The sequence below is a fragment of the Poecile atricapillus genome, chromosome 2 (genome assembly GCF_030490865.1).
Source record: "Poecile atricapillus isolate bPoeAtr1 chromosome 2, bPoeAtr1.hap1, whole genome shotgun sequence".
Taxonomy (NCBI): domain Eukaryota; kingdom Metazoa; phylum Chordata; class Aves; order Passeriformes; family Paridae; genus Poecile; species Poecile atricapillus.
In genome coordinates this window covers 106,013,717-106,029,950 of record NC_081250.1, presented here as the reverse complement: position 1 = coordinate 106,029,950, position 16,234 = coordinate 106,013,717, and the positions used below count along the sequence as shown (strand labels likewise).

At 39.6% G+C, this 16,234-nt stretch overlaps 1 protein-coding gene across 1 annotated transcript; it reads left to right on the top strand.

Moving 5' to 3' along the window:
- The first annotated feature begins 786 nt into the window (after positions 1 to 786).
- Positions 787 to 13,692, top strand: CLUL1 (clusterin like 1). The gene is made up of 7 exons (XM_058832862.1): positions 787 to 889; positions 2,232 to 2,380; positions 4,046 to 4,213; positions 6,233 to 6,683; positions 7,907 to 8,044; positions 12,215 to 12,429; positions 13,525 to 13,692. The coding sequence occupies exons 1-7, from the start codon at positions 787 to 789 to the stop codon at positions 13,690 to 13,692; spliced, it is 1,392 nt and encodes a 463-aa protein (XP_058688845.1).
- Positions 13,693 to 16,234: the final 2,542 nt, after the last annotated feature.

Below are 16,234 nucleotides of genomic sequence, written 5' to 3'. Positions count from 1 at the left end.
AGGCTGTTAATTTACATATGTTCTTGAAGCTGATAATTGCATCTCCAAGGTTATATTGGCTAACTACAAGGCACCTGAATACTGTGTTCACTTAATCAGATGGGAATCATAAAATGAAGTTGCATGGTTTCTGAAAAAGAAAGCTTTCACCTACGCTTTTAGGAGGGAAATAAAGCAAACGTAATTTCCCTTATTTTGTAGGGATTTCTTCCATTTTCTAATCTGTTTGTTTATAAAATTGATCTAATTGCTGATTTCTTGGCACACTTATTGTTGTGTCTCATATTAAGTCTTATTCTGAAGGACAGTAAAAGGAATTGCATGTTTGGACACAAGAAGGGAACAACATTCCAGAAACTTCCTTCTTTAAAACTGGCAATAGTGTTTAGCATGGATGTATTTATAATATGAACTAAGGACACAATATGAGATCAGTAATTAGTGTGTTTCACAAAGTAGAAAAGGGACAAACTGAGCAGCATAAGCTTTTGATTTTATACATACATGTCCTGATTATGTTAACCATTGTGCAAACTCGGTGGAATTAATCTAATTAATCTAAATAGATAATTACAAATGAGGTCAAGCTTCTTACTCATGTATTTTTCACCAAGAGTAGCATTTGGGTGCATGCTATACATCTCAGAAACCATAGTTCAAGACAAAATTAACGGGATCTTGTAAGATACTTAGTATTTATATTTACTTAATATACCTAGATATCTGAGCTTCCTGACAATGTTTATGTGCAACTGCACCAAACTGTTTTTCTTTAACAGAAAGAACATGAGGTCCTCTTGGATATTTATAATACATGTGCTGTGTCTGAAGGGCCATCAGTGCGCACCAACAAAGCAGGAGGAAATGAATCTCCGGGACAACCTCAAGCGTGCGTATGCTTTTCCTGCCAGGGTGTGCTGGAAGCCCCTGGGCACAGATCTCCAGCTGGGCAGTGCATTTTGACTTCCACACTCACTGGCATCAAGAAGTTCCACTTGCTTGCTTGTGCAGAGCTTAGAAACCATAATAAAGCTGATTGCATGCCTACACACACACACACACACACACACACACACACAAGATAAGAACAAGCAGGATGAGAAAGTAAAGGGATTAACAGACAACCATCACCTGCCAAAAAAAAAAAAAAGTATTTACAGGATTTTTATAGGTCATTTGGTTCCTTGTAGATCATCAGAATACAAACCAAATCCAAAATTTAATTCAAGAGATTTTGAACTCATTTGTTTGTTCAAATAATTTTGAAAATATTTCCTCTACACTTACATACTTCACTGAAAAAGGTGGCTTTTACAAACAGCTGAAATAAAATTACATAATTCAGAAAACAGCAGCTATTCTGCACACACACACATCTCTAAGCTTGGCTTTATTTTGTGGGTAGAAAGAGGATCAGCCATTAAACAATCCTGTGCTTCATTCTATGTTTACAAGATTTCTGTAATAAATAAACAAAAAGTTAGAGGTGAGGAAGAAAGATACAAAGGAAGAAGTGATTGATGTGGTTTTGGCAGTCTCAAGGTGATATGGTTTTGCTTGTTTTCTGTAGTTCCAGTGGTAGTCAGGGTATTTCCACAAAGTAAATAAATACAGATAAAGCACAGGCAGTCATGTAGAGCTTCAAGGTGCAACACATGGGCCAGCCCAGGTTTTCACCAAAACTCTACGGTCATTACTTCACAGAAAGTCTGGAAATTGAATTTTTGTGAAAACAGGTTGAAGGCATGTGTAATCTACATTTTCAAAATGTAGAGAGTAGCTGTCACAGGCTTCTAGCAGAGAAAAGATAAATATAAAGGTTATGTCATTAGAAAACTGACGAGTGATCCTTGGAGATACCAAAAACCTAGGATGATGTCCTGTGCAACCTGATGAAGTTGACCTTGCTTTGAGGGGGGAGGAGGGGGGAAGACCCAATGAACTCCAAAGGTACCAGCCTCAATTGTTCTGGGACTCACTACTCAGCAGTGGGACAGTCAAATATATATTTTGAGTTACATACAGCTGATCCTTGCAAAAGCTCTGGGCCAGATTCTTATCTGATGGAAATTGTCTTGGCTCAGTGTTATTCAGCATTCGCTATCTCAGATTTGGCTCTGCCACTGTAGGGAAACATAGAGCTGTTTCATTCTCCTTCATCATCAGTGCATGACAATTTGCAATAGTGTTAAAATCTGATTAAGTCACTGTATAATTTGGCTTTTTTTTAGAATTATCTGAAGTTGGAGAGAAGTATGTAGATGAAGAGGTAAAGAAAGCTTTGATTGGTATTAAGCAGATGAAAATTATGATGGAAAGAAACGAAGATAAGCACATAGATCTGATGAAAACCTTGAAGAAGAGCAGTGAAGAAAAACAGGTAAAATAAATGCATCTGTAGGGTTTTTATGTTTATCCTGGGAAGAATGTAAACCAAATTGAATATACGAAACAAGCAGCGTACATCTTTTCATGCAGTCATGGGACTGAGAGAAAATCTGCTCCTGCCCCTTTGTCCCACTAGCAGAGGAAAATTGCACACACTGCTTGTTTCTAAAAACCCCTTCACTGAATTCACACCAAGGCAACTGCAGGCCACTGTAGAACAGTGTTTTGTGCAGAAGGACCAGCAGCTGTGCCCTCCATGTCTCTATGCTGCAAGGGCACAAGATGTTTTCCAGCTTGCTTTGCAAAACTTCAGGCCTGCAGGAGAATATCAAAGCCACAAATGATAATGTGCTCTAAAGAAAGTACAGTGAATCAGGGACATTTCCAATGTCTTAGTGAAATGCCTAGGCTCAGAGCCATGTGCTCAGATGATCTGAAGAAATAGAGGTTTACTGTATATTTTAAAAAAATACAAATATCCTAACTTTGCTTCAACAAAGTTGAAGGAAAATTCCCTCCTGGCTCAACATCTGGTAGTTAGTTCAAACTATTGGTATTAGCAAGCCAAAAAGTACCTGATGGCTTTCTAACATCTTAAGGAACACCAGTGCACTCCCACAATCAACATTCTTGCTAGATCTTACTGGATGATTTCATTTACACAGGACTTACATCCACAGTGAGAGTTCATAAAACACTGAATAAATGTATTAGAAAGATCAGAAAATAACTAAACATATTTTATGAAAACTGTGGTTACTGTCTCCATCAAGCACATTCTGACACGAGTTTTCTTTTATGTGAGTCTCTTCCCTATTGGAATAACAAAAAAGAATAAGCCCCACCAATTAAAAAATTTCTGTCATACTTAGAGACAACTTGGAACATTGTTTGGAAACCAAAACTATTAAAATATTTTGCAATTGGAAAGAGAAATTGATGATGTGCAATCTACTTTGATAGGAAGAATTTTTCTCTTTCCATTTTCAAGTCTATTCCAAACTTGCTGCTTCTGATCTGCTCAGCTTTGTGCCCTAACTGATGACGTAAATAGAAGCAGCATTGTAAAATGCATCTTGTTGCCCTTCAGTATGGAAGGAGTGCCTCACACTTCCACAAGAGCAAGAAAAAAAATACCCTTACTACACCCTTTTGATTAGTACACTCACAAACAGCAGAGATGCTCTACTTTTATATATTTCTGCATTAGAAAGACTTCATGGCAAGGACCTACACTCATGAAATATCAGTCCCTTAAAGGTAGAGAAAAGTAACAGAAAAGGACTATTTGTGGGACAGATGAATACTGTTCAGATGATATGAAGAAAAAATAACACAAGTTGAACACATGACCATGTGGGAGGCTGAATTCTTACACAGAATGATGTGTGAGTTTTTCTCTTAACATCAAAAATCCTGGTAGACTGTAGAGATCCATTTGTTTCTGTAGGATGTGCCCCCTGAGAGAACAAAAAAATCCTATAAAGAAAAGGTTTTCAATTTTCAGTTCCCTCCATATGTGGCTGCAGCTGAGAAGGCAGCCTACCCTTGTGGTTAGGGATTAGCAAAAAAAGGAGCCATAAATAGCAAAATGAGTGATCAACATTAGAATACTAATCTGAATATTGCCCTCAATTGATTCTTTTTCCTTACTTAGCAAGCCTTGCGACTTATGGATGAAGTAAAGGCAAGACTGGAAGAAGAGGAAAGACAATGTCAAGTATCCTTGAAAAATCTATGGGATGAATGTGAATCTTGTTTAGAAAGTACCTGCATGAGATACTATACAACTTGCAAACATGGTGTGTCAACCTTTAAGAGGAAGGTAGGAAGAAACTTTATATCTGAAACTTTGAATCTGAGAACAGTCTTGAGTTCACCCAAAGTTTTAGAGACAGCACATATTTTTTCTCAATACCTAGGTCTGCCAGTTATATCAGCTTACTAAAATTAATTTGATTTGGAGGGTCTGGAAATATGAAGTTATATGGAGAGATTACATACGATTATGGTCATGGAATGCTGAGCCAAAATGAGTTCAGTTGCACCCTGGCAAGATTCCATGGAAATTGATGACTCCCCTAACTCCAACAGACTCATTCCAGATACACAACATTTTCTCTCACAGTGGGACTTGAATTAAGAAGCTTGATAACTGTGAAAAATACCACATAGATTCTTTGTGGTCCATCTGAAAATCAGCAAAGTTATAAATGTAGATGTAATTACCAAAAGTATATGGGGGAAAAGCCCCCCCCCCCCCCCCCCATCATTCTTTCCTATATTTATCTTAAATAAACACTTTAAGTAACAAACAAAGCTTTAAAATGCTTTATCTCTTATAATAAAGGAACCTGTCAGCAAAGGAGATTCCCTTAATTCCACAGAAAGAAAATATGGTTTCCTGACTGGCCCATTATTACTATAAAATTTAACAGTTGTAATCATATTTTTTTTGTTTGGGCATACACTTTAAGTGCAACAAACTTCTGAAGCAAAACCATAATTGCTGCTACTAAAACGTTAGCTAGATTTCCTAGCTTTCAACACTCCTATGTACTGAAAAATGCAGTAACTTAAACATTAAACATAGTGTGTTTCAGACAGGGTTTAGAGCAAAAGTGTTTAATATTTTTGCATATTCTTAAATCAGGTTAAAATCTGGGAGATATTAAATTTAAGACTATTTGTGATACTTTCAGCTTTTCGATACTGCTCATGGGTAGCTCATATAAGTGTTTAGGATTTTCAAGAGTCAATGGATGCTACAATTACTGCAGTTAAAGTTCTACACTACATTGTCACTGTCTTTGACCCTCTTGGTAACTTCCTCTATTAGTTATTTGGTTTATTTGAAGCATTCAAAGTAAGAATTGTGTTGTGTTGTGTTGTGTTGTGTTGTGTTGTGTTGTGTTGTGTTGTGTTGTGTTGTGTTGTGTTGTGTGAAGAGAAAAGGGAAAAAAAAAAGAAACTAGGACAAAGATGATAGCTGTGGCTGAGGATACACAGACAGCAGGAGCAATACTGGCTTAGGCTGTTTCTGCAGTGCTGTTTCACACTTCACCTTTCCTTTAAGCTGCACTAGTGGTCAAATCAAGCTGATGATTTGGTTTTTTAAAAAAATAATAATATATATAACTGTCTTTATCTATATCTGTCTATATCTATCTATATGTGTGTTTTAGCAGAATGTTTCTTAACCCTTACTCATTTTCAAGTGTCGTAGAGTGTGGCTCATAAAACCACTCCGTTGGCTCAGGCCAGAGTAGTGCCTTAAAGTAGGGAGCAGGGAACCAGTGCCTGAGACCCAGGAACTGGAATCCTGTAACAGCAGAATTGACACTTGGCCCTTTACACGGTAAAACCATGGACTCAGAGCCACTGCTTTATTGATTTTGCTGGTTTCCATTTGCACAAGGATGTAAGGATTTGCCCAATGGTGAGAGAGGGCAGGATTTTTACAAATCAAGGTGAGAACAATCACCTTCTGCTCCCAACACTGACATAAGCAGACAGAAATGCATCTCACATCTTTACAACATAAAGTCCAAGCTGCCTGTTGGAAGAAACCCAAATGATAATAACTTTGACCGCCTACAGATTAAAGGGCAACTGGCAGATTTTTACTCCAGATCTGATTTGGAACTAATGATTTAGATTGAATGCAATTCCCCTCTTTGGGGTCTAGTGTCTTAAATTACTTCAGAGAATATGTTGTATTGGCAATTATTACAAAGACATTGTTTCTATCAGTATTTGAAAGAGAAAAATTAGAGACACTTACCTGAGAGATGAGAAACCAATAACTTGTCTGTCTCCTGATCTGTCTCCTTCTTATACACAGGTTGAAGATTTTTTGAGGAAAATACCTCCACTCATATTTACTTTTCATGAGGATCAAGGAAGAGACATCCAGTCTAATGAAAAGCCTGAGAAAGAGGACACCCAGCTAGCAAAGATGGAAGATTTATTTAGCCAGCTATTATCAGACGTGGGCTCAATATTTGACAGAAGTTTCATTTTTTTCAAGCACATGCAAAAAGAATTTGACCAGTCTTTTCAGACATATTTCATGTCCGACCTGGACTTGAGTGAGTCCCCCAGTATGCCAGCTTTACCTGAGGTCACCACCAGAACTGACGGCTCCCAGAGAGGCTGGGGCATGCCTGGCTTCTTACAGATAGTTTTTGATTTCAGTAGGACGGTGTTCGAAGGTGTCAGTGAGGTGATCACCGACGTGTTTGATGAATACAGAGATTATAGAAGAGATGTGCCAGAACAAACCAAAGGCAAGTGTCAAAAGATGAAAATTGACTGCACTGTCAATGACATCAACCCCCTTGGGATGGCTAAACTACAGCAAATTACTCAGTTTCCAGTATGTAAGTGCGAGATATGTAAGCAAGCTCTGGAGGCTATGGAAATAGGATAGGATAACTCTCAGTTAAATGAACAAATAGAAGTCACTTAGAAATCTCAGAGAAATGTGGCAGGGGGGCTTAGGGGCCTTACACAGCCTGATTTTCATGACAATTCTCAAAGCATTTGCAGGAGCTCCTCAGAAGCACTTAAATTCAGGGTGGATGCAGGTTCTCACAAGGCTTTAATCTCAGCATTTGTCAGGATATGATTTGTATCATCTCTTATTGACATGGTCACAAATTCAAAAAAATCAGGGTAATTCTGTGAGATGTCAAGGCATATCCTTGCTCTTGCAAAATGATACTAAGTTCAGTTTGACAGCTACAAGTCCTGTTGTAGGCTACAGCAGCAATATAATTTGACAATCAAACATCAGCCAATCAAAGACCAGCCATCAGGTTTTCCAGTCACCAGAAAATTCTAGGCATACCACTGATGATGACATTCAGTGCAGGAAAAGGACCATGGCAAACTTTTAGAATACAAATAAGCCTCATATTTGACTATTGCAAATAGGATAAATCACAGCGAGCACATGCCATAACTCTGAGTGGCAGGTGACATAAACGTTGTATGATTATCAGGAAATACAAAGTGACTACTGAACTGTGTTTTTTTTAATTTTTTACTGTATCATGAGCCATGTTACCTCAGAAATAAGCTTTGGTACTGTGTTCTCCTCTAATGGTATGTGATTACGATACATGTTGACTTCTAAGGGTCAAAAAGATCTTACCAAAGATCTTTTCTACATGCTGTAGAAATAATGTGTAATAATATCAGCAATTGTTTGGGTATGTCCAGGGAATAATGTCTGTCATAAGACTTTATAAGGGAATATACTACAGCAGCATGAATTCCTTGAAAGAAAACATGATTTGAATATTTTCCTGACTTCTCCTTTTTAATAATTTATTCCTTATATTTTTGTTGGGGGAGTGGAGGTGAAGTGGAGGAGTAGGGAAGGGGATTTATGCAAAATACTTTGGATTAAGGACAAGAAATTATATTTTAGCACTCAGGCTTGGTAATGAATGCATACTTAAAAAGACTCTAAGTTTAACGGCAGTCTAAAAATACTATGACTTCATTCTAGATCCTGACAGAAGTGGCATGTTTTCAAAAATTGTGTCAGGGCGCCAGAGACTTCAGTGCAGGGAGCTCCGGGAGAACTCCTCTGGATGCCCACAGTTTCATGAGAGGTGCCAGAAATGTCAAGATAATCTTTTGCAGGGTAAATAACTATTTTCTCTTTTTTTCTTTTTTCTTTTTCTTCTGTAATGCATTGATTTGTTTATGCATTGATAATGCACTGGTTTATCGATTTTCAGACTCTGAGATTTTAATTTTCTACTGGGATTAACATTTAGTCATTGTGTTTTTACTGTAACTACAATAACCATTGCTCATTCCAGATGACTTCAATTAGCTTTCCCCACAGTCTCCACAGAGTGTCAGTATAGCTCAGTTATTAACATACCGCTGGTGCTCCAGTGAGACGTCCCACAGCCTAGGAGAAGCTCAAACTCCTGACAGTCGCTTCCCCTGCTGACCACCAGGTATCATTCAGCTCTTAGCAAGGAAAGTAAGTGCTGAAGAGCCTGTAATTACTTCTTGTTGCACCCTGTCTGCAAATAGAGCTGACATGAAGGACAAAAAGGGGACTTCATGTACTGACATATATAAGGAGATGGCAGAGCTCTGTCAGCACCATCCATGGGCACCTGAAAAATCTTCAGACTGATCACCTAGAACTGTTGCCAGGAGTCCCACTGAAGCATAACATATCAGTCTTTCCAGAATTATTTAGATCTTAAATCCAAGGAATATGCTTAAACCTAAATGTCTTCAGAATATCTCCAGTGTGAAAAAAATTAAAGAGCAATGAATACTTTTAAAATAATCTGAATCTGAATAGAATATGAAAGGAATATGAAAAAGAATATTTTACCACTTACCTTTTTATCTATACCCATACTAGTTTGTTACTGTACCATCAGCTTGATAATCCAATTTGACTTAAAAGAAATTTAATTTTTACAGAGCAATTATTGTATAGAAATTTTTCTTGTTTAAAATCCATATTTGAGTAAAGAAAAAAACCAGCAATCTTCAGTTTCGAATTTGTGGCAGATGGTACTAGTTTCATACTACTGTCTAGCTATTGTAAGACGAATATTAAGTCTTAACACTCAACAGGAACACAGGCTTTCTTGTAATAACCTCTACAACAGAATCACAGAATAATTTGGGGTTAAAGGGACCTTTACAAGCCATCACCCCCCAGAAATCAGCAGGGACATCTTCATCTAGGTCATGTTGCTCAGAGCCCCACAGAACCCAATCTTGAATGCTTCCAGGGATGGGACATCTACCTGTTCTCTGGGCAACTTTTTTCAGTGTTTCACCACCCTTTTTGTAAAAAACCCCTTGATTACATATAGGCTAAATCCCATCCTCTTTCAATTTAAAATCATTACCTCTAGTCCCCAGGGCCTGATAAAAAGCTTGTCCCCATCTTTCTTACAGGCACCCTTCAGTTGCTGATAGTCACAAATTATTAGACACAGTAAGTGTCTAAATTAGACACAATAAGTGTTTCCAGAGACTTCTCTTCTGCAGGCTGAATAACCCCAGCTCTCTCGACCCATCCTAATAAATAGGAGAGGTGCTCCCACTTTCTAAGTTTTTGTGGCCCTCCTCTGGTATTCCTCCAAGAGGTCCATGCCTTTCTGAGCTGAGCAGTTTTTGTAGTTTGAGACTGCCCCAATACCAGTTATCCAAGAGAGTAGCTTGCTCAGCCACACAGCACCTGCTGCAACGTGAACTCTCCCCACGGGCACACAGTCCTCCCAAAACTGCCACAGCGTGGGTCATTCTTCCACAGGGTGCAGCTCCCCAAGGACAGGCTGCTTCAGCCTGGAAGCAGGGCCACTCTCTCCACTGGGTCTCCCACTGGATCACAGCCTCCTCCAGGCATTCATGGCTCCAGTGTGGGCACCTCCCCATAGGCTGTGGGTGGATCTCTGCATCCCCCATGGATCCCCTTGGGCTGTGGGTGGATCTCTACATCCCCCACGGATCCCCTTGGTCTGTGTGTGGATCTCTGCATCCCCCATGGATCCCCTTGGGCTGTGGGTGGATCTCTGCATCCCCCATGGATCCCCTTGGGCTGTGTGTGGATCTCTGCATCCCCCATGGATCCCCTTGGGCTGTGGGTGGATCTCTGCATCCCCCATGGATCCCCTTGGGCTGTGGGTGGATCTCTACATCCCCCATGGATCCCCATGGGCTGTGTGTGGATCTCTGCATCCTCCATGGATCCCCATGGGCTGTGGGTGGATCTCTGCATCCCCCATGGATCCCCAGGGACTGTGGGTAGATCTCTGCATCCCCCATGGATCCCCATGTGCTGTGGGTGGATCTCTGCATCCCCCATGGATCCCCAAAGGCTGTGGGTGGATCTCTGCATCCCCCATGGATCCCCTTGGGCTGTGTGTGGATCTCTGCATCCCCCATGGATCCCCATGGACTGTGGGTGGATCTCTGCATCCCCCATGGATCCCCAGGGCTGTGGGTGGATCTCTGCATCCCCCATGGATCCCAGGGGCTGCAGGGCACAGCTGCTGCACCCTGGTCTCACCACGGCCTGCAGAGGAATCTCGGCTCTGGCACCTGGAGCACCTCCTGCCCCTCCTTCTCCACTGACCTTGGTGTCTCCATGTTGTTTCCCTCACCTGTTCTCACCTCCTCCTCTTCTCTGACAAGAAGCAAAATCCCATGACTTTGTTTTGATTTTCTTCTTAAATATGTCATCACAGAGGCATTACCAACCTCACTCATTGACCCAGTTTTGGCCAGCAGCCTGTCCATCTTCAGAGCCATCAGGGACTGGCTCTGCCAGACATGGTGGGAAGCTTCTAGCAGCTCCTTAGAGGAGCCAAACCAATACAGGAGTCCAGACCTGGATGAAATGCTTCAGGAGTCTTGTGAGAGAAGAGTGGGGGTGCAAAATCACCTCCCTCAACATGCTGGCCACGATTCTTTTGATGCAGCCCAGGATCCATTTGGCTTTCTGGGCTGTGAGCACACACGGCCAGTTCATGTCCAGCTTCTCATCCACCAGCACCCCCAAGTCCTTCTTGGCAGGGCGGCTCTAAATCTGTTCATGCCCCAGCCTCTGTTGATAGCAGGAGCTCCACAGCAAGGTGCAGCACCTTGCACTTGGCCTTGCTGAACCTCATGAGGTTCACTTGGGCCCACTTCATGAGCTTGTTCAGGTCCTTCTGCATCCCATCCCCTGGGTGAGTCAACCACATCACTCAGCTTGGTGTCTTCTGTGAACATGCCACAGGTTCACTCGATCCCCCTGTCCATGTCATTAAAAAGTACTGGTCCCAGTATGGACTCCTAAGGGATAGGATTTTCTGTGATGTCTATCTGGGCACCCCCTCTGGATATGACCATCCACACAATTCCTCATCCACCAAACATTCCACCCATCAAATCCGTATCTCTCCAATTTAGGGAGAAGGATGTTGTGGGGGACCGTGTGACTGACCTTACGAAGTACAGATAAATGACTTCTCTAATCCTTTCCTTCTCCACTGATGGAATCACTCCATCATAGGAAGCCACTGGTTGGTCAGGCAGGACTTGCCCTTGGTGAAGTCCTGTCAGCTGTCCCAAATCGGCTCCCTATCTTCCATGTACCTAAGCAGAGCTTCTTGGAGGATCTGTTCCATGATCTTTCCAGGCACAGAGCTGAGGCTGACAGGGTGGTAGTCCTCAGTGTTCCTTCTTATAACCCTTTATAAAAATCAGTTAATTATTTCCATTTTCCTGTCACCAGAGACTTCACCTCTCTTCCATGACTTCTCAAATATCATGGAGAGTAGCTACATCAGCCAATTCCCTCTGGACACACAGACTTAGATATGTTAAGGTTCTTCACATGGATTCAAAACTGATGTTCTCTTACAATGGAAGGAATTTTGTTCCCTCAGCCCCTGCCTTGCAGTCTATATATTTGGGATAGATTCATAATGGGATACAAGCCAATAAAAAAACCCATAATGTATAAGAAGACTTTGAAGTTGCTATGTGTAAAATTTACCAGACCTTATTTAGCATTAACAGATTTATTGCCATAAAATATGATATAAACCTTATACTATATGATATAAACTTGGCAAATCACTTTAATACAACAAATGGGATAATGGATTCATTTAGTCATTGAGTCTAAACTAAATCTACTATAAATCAGCAAAAATTATTCACCTTTTTTCAGTATTATTTAAAGATCCATCCAAACCATGCCACCTCACTAGACTTTTTTTAGTTTTTATTTCTTCAGACAGAAAAGACGAAGTACAAGACATAACACTGTCTTTTCTAACAGATTGCCCAAATGTTCCTGAGCTGCACATAAAGTTTGATGAAGCCTTTAAGCTGGTTAATCTCTCAGGGGAGCAGTACGAGCAGATTCTCCAGGTGGTTCGGCATCACACAGAGGACACTTCTTACTTGTTGAACAAAATGAAAGAAAGATTTGGGTGGGTGTCTGAGTTATCCAACATGACCATCGGACCAGAAAACATTTTCAACATAGTTAAGGTAAGGGTTGTCTTCTGAAGGGAGCTGTTGCTGCCTTTAACCTGCATTTTGCTCATGCTTACGCTCCTGGGGGTTGTGGATGTTTGTAATGTTTGGATTTACAACACGATGTTCCTACTCATCTTGAATTTGTGTATGTTCGGTAATCCCTCGATGAGCTGAAACTCCTGAGATTAGAAATTATTTTCCTCTAAATCCTTTTAGACTGATGGATAGCTGACAGGCTAACCTGAGTCACTGTCTGATAAGAGTAAATTGACACTAGCGGCTTTGACTGGCCTCAGATTATCTTCACAGATAAATTGCACTGCACCAGTCACTAACACATCCATATTGGATCGATGAATGTCTAGCTATCTGTGTCTGTACTTATATATTCCAAAGTTCAAAGAAGGCAAATGTTATACAGATTTTTGCAGTGGAAACTGAACATGCTTCACAACATCTGTCCATATTTCAGTAAATACATAATGGTTATTTTGTCTCACACACGAAGATACATCCAAGGTAAAGTCAATCCATTTTCCTGGGCAAGGGACAAATCTTAGTCTCTCTTCTAACTCAGAAATCCATTGAATCCATAGTGAATTACTATTACTACCAGAACTTTATACAAAAATGATGGTACAATCCACAAAAAAACCCCACAAATTAGGAACAGGAGACAGGCACACTTTCCCAACTGAGTTTGAGATATCTGTTCTAGAAAAATAAAGCTACAGAACTAAGTTTGATTTAGAAAAACACATAGGAATGAATAAATTTAATCACACAAATGTTGTATTGAACTTAGCGGGACAGCTCAGAAGTTTTTATTAGGAGAACAGAAGCTCTTTATAGATGTAGCTCATGGTATAAATATTAACATGCAGTTCTTTAATATGGTCTTGGCAGTGCCATGTCAGCTCTTTCCACCACCTACATAAATTCAGACACCCACTGTCTTTTCAGAAGAAAGCAATTTAAAGAAAGTAGACAAGCCTAAAATATTCCCCTATTTAATTTTCCCATATTACAGAGAGTGGGCACAGTAGGTATAAACAAAACTGAAAGCACACAGCAATTTGTAGCGTCTAAAGTACTGATCTCTTCTAGGTGGTACCTGGGGATCCCTCCAGTAAAGACGAAACTGTGGTAGATGTGAACATTCTGACTTCACCTACTTTCACCATTAAAGTTCCTCCCAACTTAGATCCCAAGAGTCCTGAGTTCATTGAATACATAGCTGGGAAAGCACTCCAGTTGTATAAGAAGAATTTTTAAGTGGTAAGTTCATTCTTTCTGCTTTCACAGAGAACACACCTCTTAGTAAGAGGTGTTTTACATTGCAATAAACTTCAGTTCGAACAAGATTCAATCATGGTGTATACAAGACTGCCTTCTCAGAAAGGACACATTGTTTGTGTTTTCCATAATATTTGTGTTTTTATCAAGCACTCAGTGTTCTGGCCTGCAAAACACAGACACAATTATATAAAATTATTTGACTTATTTAACTGTGAGACCCTCATTCTTTAAGTAACAGGTGGGATGAGGTAATGTGATGATAAATATTTCTTCAGAAAAGAATTGTCTCAAAACCACAGTCCAGTGTCTTGGCATTGAAAACCATGCTTTTGTGTTCATTCATCATGAGTGGACTGGAATTACCACTATTCATTATGGGTTTTTAAATATCTTTTCAGTAGTGTTTGAGAGCATGCTCATATTATTTTTGATGATAAAGGAGTGCAAAGTGAGAATCACCACCAGGACTTGGAAGAGCTGTCCTACCATAATATTTCTGCATTAGCAGCATGCTGATTAACCATGTTTATTAATACAGACTGCAGTTCAGCTTGCAGGATCATGCACAGAAAGATCCTGCTCATGGGCTTCAATTATTTCAGTAGAAAGGACACACAAGAAGCCTCTCTCTTTGAGACATTTCAGGAAGCGGAAGGAAGAACCAGGCAGAGAGGCAGGGAGAAAAAATGCTTCATATTCTCTAATCCCACAGGGAATTTCCACAAAAGATGGAATGGTTTTAGGTGGTATCACACTGCTGTAGAACTTGTAAACCACCCTTTCCTGTGTTTCCCTTCCCAGGGGACTCTGATGCACAGCTTTAGTGGCCTCTGACTCTCAGAGCTGTCTCTTCCAGGGGAATAGAGCCACAAGACACATGCGACTTTCAGGCAGATCACTGCAGGGTCCCCAAATCTTCTGAGAAGGACCAGATTTGGACATTGTTTCTCTTTAGGTCACAGACAATTTCCTCAGCTGATGAATTGAAGCATGGTCTGCACACAAAGAAAAGTCTCAGGAGGCAGGGAAGGAACATTCAACATTAACAAAGTAGATGAAGAAGATTTCAGCATTTTGTATTAAATCTGCTTATTCTTTTGAGGTCAGAGGCAGAATTTTTGAACTGATGAAAGAAATCACTCCCACCAGAGAGGCTGAGGTGGGCTGCAGAATTTAGACAGAATAAACCTCACCGTGTACTTTGCTTAGGTAAATGTTGGTGAAATTACATTTTAATATTTATAAACATATGAAATAAAATGCTCCAACACTTTCTCTATCATTTATCTTCAAAATTCTCTGTAATTTATATGCAATTACAAATAGAAATTATAAATACTCTTTCAGATCATGGAATACTAATCTTCAGGACCTAATGATGGCAGTATTTTTTTCTGTAGTTTGATGATGATTTTTAGCCTGAAACTTAGTCTGATTTTCCTGTGGACAGGATTTTCCTGTAGCCATTCCATACCTGAGAAAAGTAAGTGGTGTTGATTTCAAAATCACACCACCATTTTACATTCAGTTTGCACAAGGCTTACAGCACATGAAAATGTAATGGATAAAAAAAGAGTTAAAACTCTACAAGAAAACTGGACTGATCTATAAGAACAGAAAGGGAGAGAAAAAAAAAAAAAAGTTTGTTTGATTTTCATGTTATGCTTCTATAGCAGGACACTGGTACATTCCTCATATACTTATTTTTCTAACATATTTTTCTCCATTCAAAACAAAAATGTATATTCTTTCTTTTTTTTTTTTTTTTTTCCTTCTAGGAAAGAAGAAGTGTGAATTCTTTCTTCCCGAAATAAAGTATATGCTCCTTAGTTGAATTACCCCTATGCTCAACATAGCTAACTGTTAAATTACTATGGTTAAAATAGTTGCATATAAATAAAATGTTGCTTAGTAAATACTGTGACATATAAGCTATCAACCAAAGACTGTAGAAATGTTTAAACTCAAACTCAAAACCAAATCCATTTCAATATTAATTTAAATGTTATTTATGTTGTCAGTAATGTAATCTTTGATAACAAGCTATGGCTCTGGTTATGCAAAAATTTAATGACATAATCAGCTGTAAGCATAAAAGTAATTTCTATTTGCATACTTACATTCAAGCACGTTCTTAAGCCTTTTCAAGACTGATCCCTACAGATGTTGCACATTCAGCAGCACATTCAGCCTGAATCAACCAGATTTCCATCTGCATGGAGCATATTATTTTGCTATGAAAATATTCAATTTCTTCTTCCAGTTGCTTTTGATGCTTATTGTGTACATTAAATGACTTATCTGAATATGCACTAATGAGTAAGTCTTCTGCCTTTGGCATTTCTTGCAAACAGTAGTTTGCCTCTGGAGTTTATTTCTTAATTACTTAACAGCCTTTATCAGTAGTTTGTTTCTCCCTAAAATATACACATCAACTTGCAATGGTATTTGTAAATGATAATAAAGGTTAAGAACTGATATATCTCTCAGCTAGAAGCAGAGCTCTCGGTGATTTGGT

What these genes read in the sequence shown, in the direction of transcription:
- CLUL1 (XM_058832862.1), top strand. Translation starts at nt 787, where the DNA reads ATGAGGTCCTCTTGGATATTTATAATACATGTGCTGTGTCTGAAGGGC. An exon ending in TCAAGATAATCTTTTGCAGG is followed by an intron (nt 8,045 to 12,214) that starts GTAAATAACTAT and finishes CTTTTCTAACAG; the next exon opens with ATTGCCCAAATGTTCCTGAG. An exon ending in ACATTTTCAACATAGTTAAG is followed by an intron (nt 12,430 to 13,524) that starts GTAAGGGTTGTC and finishes GATCTCTTCTAG; the next exon opens with GTGGTACCTGGGGATCCCTC.